Source organism: Symphodus melops (assembly GCF_947650265.1).
Source record: "Symphodus melops genome assembly, chromosome: 4".
Classification (NCBI taxonomy): domain Eukaryota; kingdom Metazoa; phylum Chordata; class Actinopteri; order Labriformes; family Labridae; genus Symphodus; species Symphodus melops.
The window spans coordinates 10784472-10804095 of record NC_136694.1 but is presented as its reverse complement, the minus strand read 5'-3'; the positions used below and the strand labels follow the sequence as shown (position 1 = coordinate 10804095).

Here is a 19624-nt window from a genome sequence, read left to right as displayed (position 1 = left end):
GAAAGATTAACACACTTATTGTAAATTCTCATTTCCTTGAATGAATTTCTCTCCTGTTTTTCAGACATGTAAGCGCCCTCAAGCATCTTCAAGAGGTAAGAAAACCCTCTGCTGCCACACCATTATTGTGTCACATTAGCTTTAAATGTGCTCTGCTTAAATGTCTTTTAAGCTTTCTTGAAAACCTCCACGCAGATAACATCGCATCCTGTGTGTCTGCTCCCCAGTCTCTGTCTCCATCTTCTCCTCCTCCTGCCTGTTGTAAGGCTCTGCTCAGGTTTATCAGTGTTGTTGCAGCGAGAACTACTTCCTGCTCTTGACAAAGTTGATGTCTCGTACTCTGGTGTGGTCGGTTTTAAGACGACAGCGTGCGTCCACCAGGCGCTCTCGCTGATTCAGCCTGTGTATCTAAGCTGATATGTGTACTCTGATACTATAGCCACTCTTTTGGCAGTGTTCCACCTAAAGGTCACTAAAAGGTTGTTGGGGGCTTTTATTTTGGACCTGTTATTTTGGTTAAGGACCTGTGCCTTATGAATACTTAGTAAACAGAGACTTTTCTGCTCAGTAGAGTAACGAGTGATGTTTCTTATTGTGGCAGATAACTGTTTATCAATGACACTCGTTCTGCTCAAGCTTCCTGCCTTTCAGAGAATGTTTTTCTTTGCAACTATCGCCACCTGCTCACTTAAGTTGGATCTCTGTATTTAGTGTAACGTAGAGCGTTTTATTCCCCTTTTCTATATGAAAAGTGTCATTAGATCAAATAAAAATTGACTGATTAACATTTACCTCAAAATACCACCAAAGTGACACTGCATTTATTATTAATCAAAGAGCAGTAGTAAAAGAAGAGGTCACGTCTGCAGCACCTCTTAAAGAATTGTTTGAATGAGTTAGTGTAAAGTCGATGAGTTCTCCAGCAAATCTGACAGGAAGAAGCATTGATGCTGTAGAAACCCATCAGTCAGCCTGTATCTTCTAACCTTGAACAAGGTCATAACCTGAATTTCTTGTGTCCCTTCCTCAGCATGATTTATGAACGCCTGCTGCCTGTTTAAAAAGCAGCTGATTTGTGTAATATGTCATTTGATGCCATTAAACAGCCAACTAATGCAAATGTTATACAATGGACCCCTCTAATAATCATAAATCTGCAACCTCATCATGATGCTCACTTATACTAATTAGCTGCTGCCTACCAAACTACAGACAAAGACGTATGTTGCTAATTTTAGTGGACATTTGACAGTAATGATAGTGTGTAGCCTGCATGCTTTAAATTCCTTAGAGTAACTTCTGGTTTTGGGAGATTTTAGTTCCCCCTGTGGACGATGAGGTACCCCTTATCTTTTTACTGACTTTGTGCTGTATGTGAAAGTTGTGAGTTCTTGCATACAATCTGCAAGACAAGGTCTCTTTTAACAGCCAAATCTTTAAAAAAAAAAAAAAAAAACATTTGCTGTGGAAAATATTTCGATAAAGGCTGTTCCTGCAGTGTGCTGTTAATGACTTTGTCTGACACCTTTTCTGCTGCAGTGTTTACAGGAATGAATACTAATTATTCAGATAACGTCAGTCTCTATGCTGTTGATCTTGTGTGCTTTTGTAGGTGATAATGAAACACAAGACTTATTTCTCACTGTTTTCTAAATCTTCACATGAGCGTTGAAATATTTTTAAGTGGAAGTTATCTGCCTAAACAAATGATACGATAAGAGCTTCTTATAGTAACCTCTTCTCTGTTTCACCGTTATGCGTAATGGGACTTTTTGAGGGTGTTAATTGGGTTACAAATATTAATAATTAAATTGTGTAAAGCAATTCCAGTAACTTTCGTTGAAAAAAAAAAAAATCAAACAGCATCAAATTTGAGGTAGCTAGCATCATGAGAAGAGATTCATAGATGGTAAATGAAGTGATGCTAGCTATAGCTTATTTCGCATTTAACTCATCAGCTAGCTATCTTCTGTACGAATACATTTTAATGTAATTTAAAAAAAAAAAAAGGTTTTTAGTCAAGATTTTGCTAAAATATATTTTCCCCTCTATATTTTAGTTCCCTGTTAAGGACCAACCTTCAAATTTTGAAAATCTTATTCCCATAAAAAGTTTCCAACTTTCAGAATTCCTTAAATTGAGCACCCACAGTTGCTATTCCTGAAACTTCAAACAGTGATGTGTTGAGACGTGTTACTGTTTGGTGCTGACTAATGGCAGAAAAGACTTGAAGCTGCAGTACATAGTTGGGAAACATGCCAGCATCCCCCAATGCACAAACATTAGGGGGGGGGGGGGAGAAACAGCAGCACGAGTGTTAAGTGAGAGGCACACATGAGCTATTGTTCCATTGTTTGATAAGGAATAACAAGAATACAAAGAATGTCCAGGCCCGGTGTCCACATAGGACGGCAGGCCATGCTCCTCTTCTAAAGGTCTTTCCCTTCAACAACTACAACATGTGAGCCTCAAACTTTTTTTCTCAGGTGTAACCCTCGATATCTGAACAGATTCTCTGGTCTGAGTTATGAACGAGCATGACTGGCTGCTCAACCAACTGCTTAATGTCGGGGCTCGACCTGCCTTACGTGAGGAAAATAGGGATAAAGTAGAGCGTGCAGGGCAAAAATGAAAGCAGAGCTCTCTCCGCTCGCAGATCTGATCGTGTTTGTGTGTGTGTGTGTGTGTGCGTGTGTGTGGCTGGTCAATGTGCATGATGGACGGCGGGTTCTGAAAGTGTCAGCACATTATTCCACAGACGACTGGGACAACTCTCTTTGTTTTATTTCTGTGCTTTACTTGCATGGGCTCCAGAAATTCTCCCCCTGAAAATATGAGACATTATTTTACTGTCTTTCAAAGAGAAAAAACATTTGGACACCTCAAATGACTCGCCCACTTTCATCTATTTTTATCTTACTTTGCTGAGTAGTGAAATAACATTCTGTTTTTTTACTCCCATAATTCCTCATGTTGGTCCACTTAGTCTCTGACACTGCAGCTTTTAATGCCTTTCTTGTGGTTTATGCGTGCTGACTGAATGGACTTCCAATGGCCTGAATTCACTCCAATCAGTAGATTATCAGGATTTTGTCTATGGAGAAAGGAAAAATGGGGTCTATGTACAAAACAGCATTGTATCAAAGAAAACCAAGGTCATTATGCAACAACACCTGGTGTATAACAAGCAGGTGCTGCCTTTCCTGAATGCCTGGATGGAGCCCAAAGTGGCGCAAGGCACTGAGGTGATTTGAAAGGAGGAGGGGGGCAGGAAGGATGTTTAGGAGGATCTGACCTTCCTTCCTTCCATTTTTCTCTCCCTCTTCGTTCCTCCATGCCTCTCATCTCTCCTACTCTGCCTCCCTTCCTCTTTTTTCATCCTAACAACTCTTTCCTTTCTTTCTAAGTTTTTTTGGGGGGTTTTTTCACAAAAAAATTTTCAACTGCATCTTTTTGTCTCTCCTTACAAATCCTATGTTTCCTCCCCTGCACAGGAGTTCAGGTCAGCTGTGACAGAGGTGGAGGGTGAAGATGGAGAGCCTGCGCTGGAGGAGCAGAGGCTCGGAGAGATACTAGGCGTGCTCCCTCAGGTCTACACCCTCCATAGCAGCATCCTCTCTGAGCTGGAGGAGCGCATCAGTCAGTGGTAAGAAACACCACTTTACATGGGCTGTTTTTTCTCCTCAACAGCTGATACTCAGTTTTCCGAGACGAGAATTTTACAAATGTAACAACACACAGGATCTCTGATGGACTTATGCAGTATAGATGAGGGTAAAGACACTTTCTATTGGGCTCTAATTTATTCTCTACAAGGACACAATTATAACTCCACATTACATCAATGCTGCTTTAAAATGCATTAGAATTTAAAGGTTGTTTCTCATCCTAGACGCCTTGCATAACAGCTATTTCACCAACACACTGCAGTGCTTTTTAGATTTAATAAACCTCATAAAATCGTGATTTTATTCTCATTTTGGTGGTTATTCTTCAAGGAATAATTTGACATTTTGAGAAATGCGCTCAGCTTTTATGCTCACACTCAGATTGAAAAATCAATACCCATATCATATTTGTGCACTGTACAAAAGGCAGCGAGCGAGCTTGGCTTAACAAAAAGGTTTGGCAGAAAGGAGAAAAAATCTTCCTCAAGCCAAAGGTAAATAAGTCTTCTTATCAATCCTCTTCTTACTGTTTGAAGTATTTCAATTCGACTGTAAGGGGGCTCTCAATCGAATCAATGACAAAAAGATTATGTCAAGGCTGGCAGGGAATCATGGGAGTTGGTCTGTCTGCTTTTCCACCCTCATCCCTGATGAAAACAAATTCCAAGCTGACCGTAATCAAGACAAATAGGCAAAAAATACTGTATCTACAGATGAGCCAATGCATCAAGGTATAATAAACATTGTGTTTTTATCACAGCAGTACACACAACAACAGTACAACAGCTTTCAGTAGCTGTTCGGCTTCCTCATGCAGTGTTTGGTATAACATCTGGTGTTTCCACAGCAACGATCAACACGTTTTGTCTGTCATAGGAAATCAAAGGGATACCTCACCCATTTGCATGAAGCTTTTTATCATTAGAAACCTGGTAGTATTTTTGAATGGTCGCACATCTGTCCCTCATTTTGCCCTGAGACAGGAAAGCTCCATATTTCTTTTCTGAAAAGAAGCCTCAGATGACGCAGAAACAACATTGCGAGTTCGTGTTTAAACATGTGAAGTATCCCTTTAAGGATTTCTCTAGTTTTGATAACTGATGGAAATATTAGAGGTTATGTAAGTACTCAACAAAAAAATATGGTAAACGTAAATTCAGTCAAGGTTTAATTAATTTAGATATTTTAGTGTAAAAAATCTGGGATAACATTCAGTGTGCTGTAGACCTTTTTCTCAAACTCTTTGCATAAAACCAACCATGCATATCCAAACTGTATCTTTGATGAGTATTAAAAGTTGTAAAAGTGACAAATGTTAATCTGCGAGACATTTTAAGCACCACCAAGAAGATGGCTATACTACTACTTGTCATCTAACAAATATAGTGTTTGCTACTGTTTGGAAATAGCTTTTCAACATTATAATTGTATAACATCATAACATGTAGAAGCTCTATTACTTCGGGAGGAGATTTTTCGTATTTATGTCAAAGCATTTACTTCAGCTGAAATGTTTTAAAAGGATGTACTTTGTTTCCTTCTGTGCAGGGAGGAGAGTCAGAGGGTGGTGGATGTCATCCTGTCACGTCAGGAAGAATTCCGGGTGTTTGACACCTACATCTCAGAATATGACCGAAGTATGTCCCTACTGGAGGAGAGCTGTAGGAACAACCTTGTGTTTGCCAGCATCGTCAAGAAATTTGAGGTAAAACACTGAACAGAATTACTTTCTATATACCCGAGTGGACAAAAAGGGTTGAGGATTTGATACCCAGTTCCTGTCCAAATTGTGTCCTTGGGCAAGACACTTAACCCTGTATTGCACCCCTTGCTGCATCAGAGGAATTTGTATGAATGGGATTAGTTACTTCTGATGGTCAATTTACATAGCAACCACTGCCACCAGTGTGTGAATGGCTATGCTATGCAAGGGCATGTTACTATTTTACCATTTTCAAAGAGGGACTTATAAAGATATATTCACAGTGACATTAAAATCTCAGGTTTGGTTTCTTTGTGTCTGAAGGAAAAGTAAGGCCTTATGGATGTTTCTGGGAGGCAGAGATTAAACTGTTTCTTTTCCTTTGTCTCTCGTGCAGCCTCTCAACATTTTGTCACCCAGCTTTTAAGCGGAGATACAGTCGTTTTTTAAAGCTTCTCTATCCCCCCTCTCTACACAAAACCTTTCCACTTACATGCTCACATTTTTTATTCCCACTCCACACCAAATAGCTATTCTTTGTCCGGCATGGATCTCTTCAGCCTTGATCCCCGTGGAGAGCAGTTGTAGTGGGCTTTGGGTGGCGGGATCATAACTCAGTAACAGCTCATTCTAATACCATAGCACAGATTGTGTGCCTGGCCTACTTAATCAAAATGTTATCCTTGTATTCAATACCAGTGGGTATATTCCAAGCTAGTAACAATGCAAGTAACTATTTTTAAATAAAAGGCAGGATATTAAGAGAGCCATAGATAAGAGCACAGCGATAGAGACAGATTTCTCATTTCCATGCTGACTGTGTCCTGATCTATAGAGTTGATTCATAACTTAGATGTTAAAGCAGCTGTGAAGCAGCACAGGTCGGTCAGAATAAAGACAAAATGAAAATAATATATACTCATTTAGATGTTGTTCTTTTTTAATACCATATATATAAACAATTCTTGTGCTACAACGTGTTTTGCACTTTCATGGAAAGCCTTTTTAAATTCTAAAAGTGTTTAAAGTGTTCATCCAAGCGCCTCTCTCTCCAAATGTTTCAATCGATCAATCAATCAGTCAATATTCTTTTGTATAGCACCGATTCATTACAAATGTTATCTCAAGACACTTTACAAAAGAGCGGGTCGGGACCTGTTTTATTACACATAACTGATAACATACAGTATAATAACTGGTTCCATGCTGTACTCTGATTTGCTGCCAGTGGCTGCCACAATGGTTCCAGGCATTCCAGTTTGATAAGAAAAATAAACAGACAAGGCACCAACTGTCTGCCCTTATGAATATTCAGCCGCAGCTGCCCTATGCCAGAACAAATTTGGCTTCGCCAGAGTTAAAGTACACAGAAAAGAGTGGCGGTGAGAGAGAAGACTATAAACCACTATGTTCAGCAAACATCAACCTTTAGCATCTACTAGCATGTTTTCACGTTGTAACCTACTTGAGCTAAATATTTAGCCAATAATGTATTTTTATCATAGTATAATGTGCAATTCAATTCAATTAAAAAAAACTTTATTTATCACAATTCAATCTTATTTATAGCCTTCATGATATAAGTCTATTTGAAGTACATCGTCACTACAGCACTGGTTTCTGGTGCATCCATATTTCATTTGGCTAGATGGATGTTGTAGTGAATCATTTTATCTAACAAAGGATAGAAATTTAGTCCGATAAAAAAAAATGTGTCCACATAAAGACTCTGACTCATCTTGCACCTTAAAATTAACACCCAAAGGCATCTTCAATAACCTATTTCTCACTTATGGGCAGATTCACCACACCTGCCACTGCACTTACACACTACATATTACATTTACTTTTCCCATATTGCATGTAAGCCTGTTATCTGGGGGCTTTCCTACCCTACCTCCCACACCAGGGCACGGTGTGTATGCTATATGTGTGATGGATGCTGTGTTAAATCAGAGCACCGTCTTGGGAATTGCAAGGTGTGTGAGACCCCACCGTAATGAGGGAGAAGTAGAGCTGAGGGAGAGCAAAAGAGTATCACACAGGTCACAGGCTGCCCTATGCATACTGTTGAGAGAGAAGGAGCCGTCATTTATCTGCTGGCTTTGTGACAGATCACAAATCAGTTTACTTCAAAGAATTGGAAAAAACTGATTTGAATATTTTTATTTTAAGCTTCATTCTGTAAAATGTACATTCTCCATCAATTATAGCCATTTTTTTCTTTCTTTCTCAAAACCTCTATTTGTCCCCCCTCCTGCTGCTGCAGTTTATTGCTACAAGCCAAGTCCAGCAGTTTAAGTGGTAGTAATTTCATTGTGGATGTGGTGATGACAGTGATGAAGTAGCCACAGACCCTGATCCGATCAGAGCTAGACCCTTACAGGATTAAAGCCTCCTCTCCACAGCTAGTTTCATGTGTATCACACCATCTATAAACATTGGCCAACCCAGTGCAATGTGTGTGTGTATGTGTGTGTGTGTACTTGTTTGTATATGTTGTTTGTTTGAGAGTGCTTCTGTGCCTCTGTCTGTGTCTTTGTTTGCTTTAGACAGCATATTCTTCCACACATGTTGCAGATCTTATGAGACTTGTTTGATGAAATCTCTCCAGCCTGGATTTATATTCATGTCATGGCCCGTGTTTGCAGTTTTCCTCTTGTGCAAGAAGCCCAGGAGGAGAGGAGGAGGCTGTGCAGCAGGTGGACGGAGAGTGATAGTGGTAGAGAGTGATGGAGTGAATTCCTTGTAAAGGCAGCTGGGCAATGAGGCAGACAGAAGCTAATTAGAGAAGCAGCCTTCTTCACAACTCCCCAATTAGATCTGTTGTAAGTGTGTATGTGCGGCTTGTGTTTGTGCGTGTGGCAAATCAGCTGGCAATGACACAGCCTGAGAAGTGTTTGTTTGGCCCAGCATGTGGGAGTGTGTGTGTGTGTGTGTGTGTGTGTGTGTGTGTGTGTGTGTGTGTGTGTGTGGAGGTATGGGGCATCACACACTCCCTCCTCCTCCATTTTGCTCAAGCACCCAAACAAACCACGCTCTAATTATCATCTCTGGAAAGCCACTTCTACTGAACAAGTGTCAATTGGATGACAATTTACAAGCGACACTTGAGGAGGGCAGATGTTCAGAGGCATAGCTGATTAAATAATAGAAAGATGCTTATTATTGAGCTCAATGCATAATAATAATAACTTTATTTAAATAGCACTTTTCATTGCTTCACAAATAAAACAAGGCAACTTAGTAAAAATAAATAATACATATATACATTACATATATACACACATGTATACACACACTATATATATGTATAAATACACACACACACACACACACACATATATATATATATATATATATATATATATATATATATATATATATATATATATATATATATATATAAAATAGTTACAAATACATAAAAAAGGACCAAAACATCAATTATTCATATTAATAAAAAACCTGGTCATAAAGCACAACAAAGGCAACCACTGAGATAAAGTGAAAAAGAACAAGTTTTAAGAATTGACTTACCAGGAAATCTACATGCATTATGTTTCTGTGTTCCCCGGGGTTGGCAGGATTGGAACTATGTCATCTATATTCATTTTATCAGGTAAGCAAAGCAAGATTACTTAACTTTGGCCACCTGAATGCCATGAGAGAATATCTGGGCAAAAAATGACCACGAGCTTGTGGACCTTCTTGCAAACATTTTTAGATGGCACACCAAGACTGGGGGAGAGCTTTTTAATGGAGCTTTAATAGGGCAAGAGAGAGAAAGTTTGACATCCAATATTTTATTAATGCCAGACAGGTTATAATATGTAAAAGTGTAACCATGTAAGTCTATGATTTTCCTGCCCTAAGGGTTGCATGTAATGAGCGAAGAGAAGCTTAAATAGATCCCTGGGAGTACGCACAAGAAAGAGGAGCACAAGAGGAAGACACATCCCCGGGCATGACAGAAAAAAGACTCTTAGATAGATAGGAAGTGAACCAGTCCAGTGCCACACCACTGATGCCAACAGTGCACTTGAGAAAGCCTTTTTAGAAACCTTCTCTGGCATCAACCTCATGCAGTGACCAGGAGAGAGAGAAGGTGTTTAGAGAGGTGAAAGAAACGCAGAAGGAGGGCAATCCTGAAGACTAAATTTAATGAGAAAAGGATGAGAAGATGATAAAACAAAGAGAGAAAGCAAACAGGGAAATGTTGTATTTCTGAAGGCCTCTTCATTAAAAGTGACAAAGCATTACCCTCTTAGTCCTGCACTCCAGACTTTGATAATTAAGACAAAGAGCAACCAGCATCCCTCCCTTTACAGGTCCAATCAGCATTATCTCATCACCAGCCTCTGGTCTGTGTGCGATTGGAGCTGCTTGTGTGCAGGAGTCTATCAATAATATATTGTTCTAGATCCTGAATGTGTGCATATAGTTCATTGTGTCTGTGCGGGGCCTTGTGTGTGTCCTGTTGTGTAGCATAAATAAGATGAAGACGCCGTTTCCCGCAGGGTGTTATCTCTGCCCTCTGCCTCTCTAATGTAGGACTTCATTGGATTAGAAAAGACTGCATCTGTATCTGTGTGTGTGTGTGTGTGTGTGTGTTTGTGTGTGTGTGTGTGTGTGTGTGTGTGTGTGTGTGTGTGTGTTCATGTGTGTGTGTGCAGTCCCCCGTTGCTTCGCCAGCGCTCAGGGCATAAATACCTGTCAGAGACAATTAGATCCAGATTGATTTTCCAAAGCTCTCTTTGATTGCTCCTATTTCTGTCCCCTTTCACCTGCAAATGCTCTGAGAAGAAGAATGGGAGTTGTTTGGGTTTTGTGTGCTGGAAAGACGTTTGAAGGTCGGCCAGTGGGACAGTGTTCCCTCGGTCTCCTTTGACCTTCACTTACAGCAGCGTATAATAAAGGTGACCTTCATTTAGAAGACGCAGAGACCGTGATGCTGCTCAGTTCCTCTTTACACAATATAGATTGATTTAAGTGTATTTTAAAACAGATTGATATCTTGTGAATATTTTAAATGTAACAGATCTGAAGAATTACATGATTGTTTTTTGAAAACTTGGACTGCTTCTCACATTTGTCTCATCTTTTTCATAGCTGAGATCAAGGATTGAGACACCTGTATCTCACCAGGCCTGACTGTGTGACCTCACAAATACAGACATATATTTTTTTTATTTCATGTGTTTGTCTGTGTAGACAAGAAGCCCAGAAGAAGCTGAAGTCCCACTGAAGCACCAGCTGCTGCAGGTCATAGTGAGAGTACTTCAATATCGAATGCTACTCACAGGTAACACAATTACACACCTGTTTAAAAAAATGCAAGTTTAATGTTTTGGTGCATAGGAGTGCATTCAGAAAATCGAACAAACTCTTGTACAGAAGTCAGCAAGAGTTAGTTTTATTACTTATTCATTTTCCAAAGTGTTAAAATGCTATTTCTTCTTCACACAGTTTACTCATTAAGATTAGCCTTGTTCATTGAACTCTCCCCCCTTTGTCAGGATTATTCACAAATGCTCTTAATGGGCTGAACATTGAATTTAAAAATGCACTTATCACAGCTCATGTCTTTGTCTAAACAGTTTGTTTGATTCTTCTCAGATTACCTGAACAACCTTTCTCCTGACTCTAAAGAATATGAGGACACACAAGGTAAACCCACTGAATGTGATACGTGATGTTCAAAACCAAAGCCTTTAAATTGATGTTTTCTTTTAGTTGTCAGACACACACTGACACTTCAGCTGCTGGACATGTATCAGGCGGGAGTTGTTGAGGCACAGTAACTGTTTGTTTTTATTGAATTTGGTTGCGTGTAAATCTTTCTTTCTCTCTCTGTTTGTGTTGCAGCTGCCTTGGTGATCGTGTCCGAGGTTGCAGACGAGGCCAACGACAATCTGAAACAGGGGGTGAGTTTACTCTGGATACACTCCAATTTGTTTAGATCATTCACAATGTTTAGCTCCTGTTGTGTTTGATATATTCACTGCCCAGCTTGCCATTATTGAGACACGTCTTTATATTCTGCTTGGCAATGAAAGAGCAATTTTCTGAAGGAGATTGGGCGTGAAGACGACAGACAGCTGAGGTTTTTCTGTGTATGAATCCCTCTTTTAAATGATGTGAAGGAGAGGTCTATCCCTCTGCGGCTTTGGCCTCCACAGCGTGTTGATTAATACAAGGGGCGAGGAAAGATGATGTCATCAAGAATCCCAGGTGTATGATTACAAAGGGAGCAGTGTAAGGGAATAGACAAGACTAACACCCCCCTCCCCCCCAACATGAGCAGTTCATGGAGATAATTCCTGGACCTCTCCCCAACGTCTTTCTCGCCTCTCTCTGTCAACATCCCCTGTGCCTCATACTGGCTTTCCTCCTGGTGAACACACTCCTTTTTTTCTGTGGTTAACAGACAGGAACACAGGATCCTTTTCATTCAAAAAACATACAAGGACAGTTTCATTCTCCTGTCTCCTCAACCGTCCATTACTGAATAATCTGTCTCTCTCTCTCTCTTTATCTCACTGCTGTCTCTCCCCTTAGGAGAATCTGCTGCGTCTGGTCCACATAGAGTACAGCGTGAAGGGCAAAAGAGACCTGCTGAAGCCTGGAAGGGTGAGCACAACATAGCTGCTTGCGGCCAGTGTTCATATGTCACAATTAAAAACAAAGCATTTAAAGGCCTTCACTGAATCTTAACAGTGCTTTGTGTCTTGCGTCTCTCTCTCTCTCTCTCTCTCTCTCTCTCTCTCTCTCTCTCTCTCTCTCTCTCTCTCTCTCTCTCTCTCTCTGTATGTGTGTGTGTGTGTGTGTGTGTGTGTGTGTGTGTGTGTGTGTTTCTTTTGGCAGATGTTTGTCAAAGAGGGCACACTTATGAAGGTCTCAAGGAAATGCAGGCAGCCCAGACACCTGTTTCTGGTAATGTATCTTGTTGACATAGCACTTCTCATTTTGTGGCACATTATTACACCATCAATGTGTTGAAGCATTTTAAATACCATTTTTGCCACACAGTTCCCTTCTGTTGAATCAAAGTGATATTTGAAAGACACGTTTATCGATTTATGAAGAACATCTGCACTATTCTTGTTGCTATTTAAAATAAACATGGTCAACAATGAATTAGCTTAGCATAAAGACAGCAAGCATTAAAGCAAGGTTAATCATTTTGAAATCCAGTTTAGTGTTGTTTTTTTTCATTTCTTTAATAAAAAACCTGCTGATGTTCAGCACATGGAGTCTGTCTACTAGCACCTCTTACTCTCTTACTCTCTTACAAGCTTCTTTTAATTCACTTGTATTAATATGATGATTTGTGGTTTCATCAATGGCAGAGTGCCAGTCTATTTCTTGTCAAATTGGAGCACTGGCTTACTGGAGTCTGTTGTTTTCTGCCAACCTCGACACAAGCAAGCCATAGTGGTCTCTCCCTCGTCCAAGCCTTTATAGCATGCAAACCACCTGCTGGCACCAGCCCTGAAATCGATGGACAGACATGAAAGTATTTAAAATGTTCTCATTCCACTCCAGACAACAAAGCAAAGATCTGTATGTCCCCTCAAAAATGCTAAACTACTTTTTATAGGTTAATATCAAGGCACTGTATCTGACAATATGTTCATTTGCATTACCTTGATCCAATTCTATATTGAACCGGTAAGACGTTCATCCTGTGTTCTTTACCACTAATTAGACAAGAGCCCATTTGAGTGTGGATCTTCAAGTTTCAATTTTGGATCATTTTAAACCTGTTGACATACGCTTAGCTAAAGTTACAATATATGTAACATGTTTGTAATGACAAAAGTAGTTGAGTTGTTGATACATGCTGCAGTATGGACGAAAACACCTGTCATATCATTTAAAATATAGCAAAAACAAAAGTAGCATTGTCTGAGTAAATATTGGGGAATGTTGGGCGTAGGTCAGTCTGCGATGTAGGTGAGGTTTGTTGGGGGGGCACAAGGCCAAGGCTTTGAGGCCTCCACTCTACACCACACCCATCGGGTGAGGGCCTTCCTTGCCGTTCTTCTCCTCTCCTCCCTTCTCCGGGCTTGTTTTCCAGGGGCCCCACTTCCTTACAGGATGTTTGGTATGGGTCACTGGATGCTGGCTTCCTGTGTATTGGGAGGGGACTGACAGCAAAGTGAAGGCCAGACACCCTGTAGAATGCAGGGAGGAGGAGGAGGAGGTGGTGGTGCTACACAAACACATAATGTGAAATGGAGAAGCCTACTCTATTGTTCCATGTGCAGTCTGTGCTGTCTCATGCTATGAGTTATGCTACAGCTACATATCCGCAGGAGCTGTGTTTATGATTCTGGCTTATACTGTTTAATCCAAATAGAACATAACGTCAAGATTTCATTTTATTTATTTTATTTGCTCTATTCCATTGCTCCTCCCGTCCTTCCAAACAGGATTAGACATGAGCTATAGCTGGGAAAAACGGGTTGCTGTTTGATATTTGTGGGCTTTTAAGGTTCTATGGCCATTTGCGTCTTTGAAGTTGAAGGCTCCAGTGGGTCAGATGTTATTTATGGGCTCTTAAGGAAGGAGAATCTAGACAACAGTGAAGATGAAAGCCATCATTCACCTCAGTGACAGAGAGAAGCTGCCACTGTGTCACAAGCCTGGGCTCAGAGAAGACGGAGAAGTGGGATGGATGAGAGAGGCTAAGAAGGAGGATGGAGATACAGAGTACTGCTCGACAGAGGTACATTTAAGACAGAGACATAGCTGAGGGGTTCTCCAAGGAGAAGAATGCCACTGTTTAAAGAGTAGAAGAAGTTAAGTAGAAACATTGAGTCTCATCTACAAAAGTCGTTTGTGAAATTTCTTAACTTGGCACTTTGCTTCATTTTTTCTGGCAGGAGTCTTTCAGTTAATGAGCAGTGCAGGGTGGAGCAGACGGACTGTCGTGGCTTTAACCCAGAGGTCTATGGCTATCATGCGCTGTTTTGTCTGCAGCCAGCAAACCAGTTAGCTTGTTACTGTGACTATTTGTGTTGTCGTTGTTGTTGTGGTGAAGGTTGCGGTTCCACCCAGTCGTGGTTCTCAGTGCAGCCTGTGAAGTTCTGGGAGTGCGAGGGGAGGCCTGGAGTCCGGAGCAGGGTGGAGAATTCCTGGATGCTGCCTTTACGGCCCCAGCGGATGTTTAGAGCACACATTAGGTGTGACTGATGATGTCATCTCTTTTGTCTGGGAAAAAAACGAAATACCTCTTGCAACACAATGGACTTGTAGTTTGTTTCACAGGACCACAATGCTTTTGGTTTGACAAGCAAATAAACACTTTTAATGCCTTCTTTTTGTTGTGTGTGCATACACGGGGATTTTTATTTATTAAGGGGCGGTAAATTCGTGTGAAAGCTGCAAAAGGAAATAGAATATAAGTAGTTTGCTTCAGGAAGTTGCTTTTGAGAAGAACAAGCTAAGAGGTATTTTCTGTACGTTTGCTTTTCCTTCTTAAGAAAACACCACCCTCTTGTGGTCATTGGGGGAAATGTATTCTGAATAGCAAGTCACAGAGTTTAAATTATTAAAACGTGGTATTCTTATTATTTTTATTTTATATACTTTCTTAATCCCCTAGAGGACATTGGCCGTGTCTATTTACTGTTGTATACGCGTATACTAAAATGTAATCTAATACATGCTATCCATCCTTTTTTCTGTTTTTTCATAACAGATGAACGATATAATGCTTTACACATACCCTCAGCAGGACGGCAAATACAGGCTTAAGAACACGCTGTCTCTCTCTGGGATGAAGGTACACGGCTGTTTTCCTTTTCTTAGAGTCTCATTGTAACAATCTCAGTGTTACTCTCTATATTTTTTTTGCTGATCTGTCATGTTATTTTGCCACTCAAACAGGTGAGCAAACCTCTCCTGGACAATGTGCTGAACTGTCTTAGGATTGAAGTGCTTGACATCACTATAACACTTTCTGCCAGGTGAGTGTGTGGACTTAAACAAGACACCACTTCCCTTGTCAGACTCCTCCTGACCCCGGACCATCACTCTTAACTCATTCAGTGATTCTTCTTTCTTTCTTTAGCTCTGTCGGAGAGAGGGAGGATTGGTTCCACACACTGAGTCGAGCCATAGCAGACCACGCTGCAGGACTCTGTACATTTGGTGGACCCTGCAGTGAGGTAAGAACCACAAAGATGACGCCTTTTGCTTTACGCTTCTACCTTTCCACACGCTAACATATCTGGACAAACAGTAAGCATATATATTCTTAACCACCATTCCTGTCTTGTCTATTATCCTGTTTGTGTCCACAGGCCCGTGAGAAGTTGTGGATGGCGCTGGGTGAGGCTGCTCCTGTGCTGGTGCCAGTTTCTCATGTAATGATGTGCATGAACTGTACCTCTGACTTCAGCCTCACGCTCAGAAGACACCACTGCAACGCCTGTGGCAAGGTCACAAATACAGAACGACAAAACTACTTTGGTTGTTTGCGATCAATCATTTTAACTGTTATGTTTTAGTCTGCTGGAGGCATTTTTTTGTCTATTTTTTTAACATTCAGTTATAAAGGAAAGTATTAGTTGTTTTGGCAAATGGTGACGTCTACTTTCAGTTCAGATGTGAAGTATCAGATGGTCAAAGATAACAACCCCAGGAGGCTGTCTGTTTGGGGTTTTTCATTTTGTCTGTGTTCTCTTTCTGTGGGCAGGTGGTGTGCCGTGCTTGTTCTAGGAACAGATACCCACTGAAGTACCTCAAAGACAGAGTTGCCAAAGTGTGTGACCACTGCTATGCTGAGCTCAGGAAAAGAGGTGAAGCTGAGCTTTCTGATGGAGGGTTGTAGTGGAAATAGAAGTATCCTTGTGTGTTTCTTCTCCTTCATTTGGTACTTCCTATACGTCTGCACAGGAGGAAGCGTGTCGGGGGCCTGCGGTAACTCCAGTCCTCGAACTCAAAGGGCCAGCCGTCCACTCTCTGCCGTCTTTCAGAGCTTGCAGCCACCAAGTTTGTGGAAAAGCAGGAAGAGCACCTCCCCTCTTAACCAGGTGGATTACAGGTTTAATCTATTCTACTACTATTTCATGACAAACGTGAAAAACCTGCAGTTCAGGCCCAATACTGCATTACACAAGTGATGTCAGCAACTCTATTTTCCAGCTCCTTGGATTTATGATCATTAAACACCAAGTTATTTGTCTGGCTTTAAAAAAAACCCTGGTGGCAATCAACAAATAGCTGCCAACAAAAGTACAAGTTTTATATGTGTTCTAATGGACTCCTGAGTCTGGCAATAAAGATGATGATGATGACTATAAGCAGATGTTCGGTCATGATGAGGCTGTTGGAGCTCACCCCATCACATAGACCTAAGGCCAGGACTGTATGGGTCTCAAGCCTAAGATATTACTGCACTCATCACTGTTTGAAAAGAAAGCAGAAGACTTACACCAACTGATTGGAACAATATTGATTATATACCAGCTCAAATCCTCCTTCTACAATATCACAATGAGAATAAGCTCTTATACTCGTGTGTTCTGACGCACTGTGTGTGTTGTTGGGGAAGGTATAATGAGTCCCTTTTTTTCCCTAATCTAACACCTACAAAAACATTTTAAACTTATATAGGTGTTCATCCTTGAAAAAGTTCACTGTGGATACAGAACTTATATCAGAGACGACTTTATCTTACGCATTGATAATGAGGTGAATAAACCAGGGTTTATCACAGCACTATTCAGGTGACAATTAATAGGCGTAATGTGTCAGGCGCCACAGCCCTTCAAGTGTGCTTCACTGTTGACCTTTCAATCAAGGGAAAGAAACACAATAAAGAGTTCCCTGACCGGGAATCGAACCCGGGCCGCGGCGGTGAGAGCGCCGAATCCTAACCACTAGACCACCAGGGACTCTGTTCATCCTTCTGTCACACGAGTTGGTTGGAATGTGTGGCATGTGTTACATCTGGTCAGCTGTTCCTGTCAGTGTGCAGTAAACAGCGTCCAGTAGAGGTCACTGCCTCTCTGTCGTCTGGAGTTTCAACAGGACGGCGACGTCGTCCTCTTCTAACTATTACTGTGTTTCCAATGTGTCCTGCTCTTCAACAGGTGGTGCTGGCAGTGGAGGGCTCCACCATGAGTGGCAGCCTGCAGCGCCGGAAAAAGAGCAAGAGGAAGTGGAAGCGGCTGTGGTTCCTCCTCAAAGACAAGGTGCTCTACACCTTCACAGCCTGTGAGGTGAGGGGGCACAGAGTCTCCCACACCAGCCCCAAAGCACACTCTCTCATGATCAATCAGTCACCCTTTGTCTGACCCTCTTCATTATAATTATTGTTGTACACAACTGTTTAACACTCACATTTTTACTGTTCAGCCTTTTCTCCTGTTCATAACATCTCATGTGACTATCAAAGGGATTCTCTGTGCTCTCTCTGTTTGCTTGTTTGACTGTTGCACTACTTTCTTTGAAGCATTCATTCCTTTATATTTGCGTACTGTGCTGGTGTTTTAGATTTGTATGTGTTTGATGGCTCCCCTCTGGTTTCTTCAGGATAAAGTGGCTTCAGAGAGTCTACCGCTACAGGGCTTCACAGTCAAGCTGACTGAGAGGCCAGAGGGAGAGGAAAGCAGCAACATTTTCCATCTGTACCACAAGAAGACCCTGTACTACACATTCAGAGCAGACGATCAAAACACTGCGCGCAGGTAAGCACTGGCACTGTTAACGTAGACATGCTGATGAACTGCTTCTACTTTAAATTGGGACATGAGTGTCCTACCAAAATCGTTCCCTGACCGGGAATCGAACCCGGGCCGCGGCGGTGAGAGCGCCGAATCCTAACCACTAGACCACCAGGGACTGTGTGGACTCCTTTTTGTTACAGCACGAAGGGGGCTCAAGTGCCCTGCATAATGACATTGGGCTTTATTCACAAACAGTGAGTTGGCACAATTCTGTTTTTAAACCGTTTGTACGAACCTTTAAGATCTGAGATTCATCAATATACTGTATTTCACCTATTCTATCTACCATCTATTCTTATTCTGCAAACAAAGTGATCCGCTGCTCTTTTTTTGCCTTTTGAGGCCTTCACCTGAAACTTGTCTTCACCAAAGACAGTAGTCCTCCACTAACCGCTCTTGTCCTGATACACCAGTTGGATGTCCTGAAAGATGGGGGTGTGCTATTATGCTAATTGCAGTGCACGCTCCTGTCAATTTAGAATCATTTAGATTCTTGAACATAAACAAGGTGATGAGAAAAAAATGGCTGACATGCATATGTCAGTAACCCTCCAATGATTTTACATATGCTCATATTTTATGTGCAGTCAGAACATTTCTGCACATGTATTGAATAACGCCCACTGTTTGTTTGTTTGTTTGTTTGTTTGTTTGAGGCCTGTATGTTAAATGGAAGCTGCTGACCTAGGCTACAGAAAGATGGAAAGCCTTTAGATGTGTGGTCTATATAGTATTGTTTATGTTGTCATGTGTAATGCAAAGCTGTTCTGTTAAAAATCGTGAAAGAGATTTGAAATATGACTTTTGACTTATGCATTGAGGCATTCCTATTCTCCTATTTATCCATCAAAAGTCTCTAGAAAATGTTCCCTAAATGGCTTTAGCTTTGTTTCTGAGCTCTGTACATTGAAAATAGGAACACATTATTACAATAACTTTTGAAAGCTTCCTAAGAATGACACTTTTGGGGTGACTGATAACCCCCCGAAGAAGAACTTAACAAAACTAATACAATTATACCTTGTGACTTGCTGATGTCTTTTTTGTAAAGTGATTGGAAAAACGATGAGTTTATATGTATGTTTTAACATACTTTGTATACATTATGAATAAAAGCTAATGCTGGTAGAGCTAATCTGAGAAATTATCAACCAGTATTTGCTTATTGCCAAATCTGGCAGAAACAGTGTCTATTATTCCTTTTTCCAACAGAGCTCATATTTTTGATTTCATTTGGGTTCAGGTTACAAAGAGTGTCCAGCTTCAAATGTACCTTAACTTGGCAACAAATTAAAACATTTTCTCTGGGATCTACAGTTGTATTGTTATTAGAAGTAAGAACCAAAACAAAGAACAAACCAGGGATTTAAAGGATTCATTTTTTATAAATTCTGTGTTATATAAAGTAATATACTTAACAATGTATGTTTCATATCACTACAACAGAGGCCAAGATATTCTCACTTTTGGTCATTTGCATTGGTCAGTCTCCAAAAACACTGAATGCTTCA

The 19624-nt window shown here is 40.8% G+C and overlaps 1 protein-coding gene across 2 annotated transcripts in view; it reads left to right on the top strand.

The window, feature by feature from the left end:
- Positions 1-19624, top strand: part of fgd5a (FYVE, RhoGEF and PH domain containing 5a) — a 34425-nt gene that overhangs the window by 13026 nt on the left and 1775 nt on the right. The window contains exons 5-20 of one of the 2 annotated variants that reach the window (XM_079341216.1): positions 65-95; positions 3495-3646; positions 5217-5373; positions 10585-10675; positions 10990-11040; positions 11239-11297; positions 11932-12003; positions 12238-12306; positions 15080-15163; positions 15268-15347; positions 15452-15548; positions 15684-15821; positions 16079-16181; positions 16279-16415; positions 17478-17579; positions 17920-18074. In XM_079341216.1, coding sequence (XP_079197342.1) covers positions 65-95; positions 3495-3646; positions 5217-5373; positions 10585-10675; positions 10990-11040; positions 11239-11297; positions 11932-12003; positions 12238-12306; positions 15080-15163; positions 15268-15347; positions 15452-15548; positions 15684-15821; positions 16079-16181; positions 16279-16415; positions 17478-17579; positions 17920-18074 — 1578 coding nt within the window. Of the gene's footprint in view, positions 1-64; positions 96-3494; positions 3647-5216; positions 5374-10584; positions 10676-10989; positions 11041-11238; positions 11298-11931; positions 12004-12237; positions 12307-15079; positions 15164-15267; positions 15348-15451; positions 15549-15683; positions 15822-16078; positions 16182-16278; positions 16416-17477; positions 17607-17919; positions 18075-19624 lie in introns of both variants that reach the window. The other variant, XM_079341215.1, reaches the window with a different exon arrangement.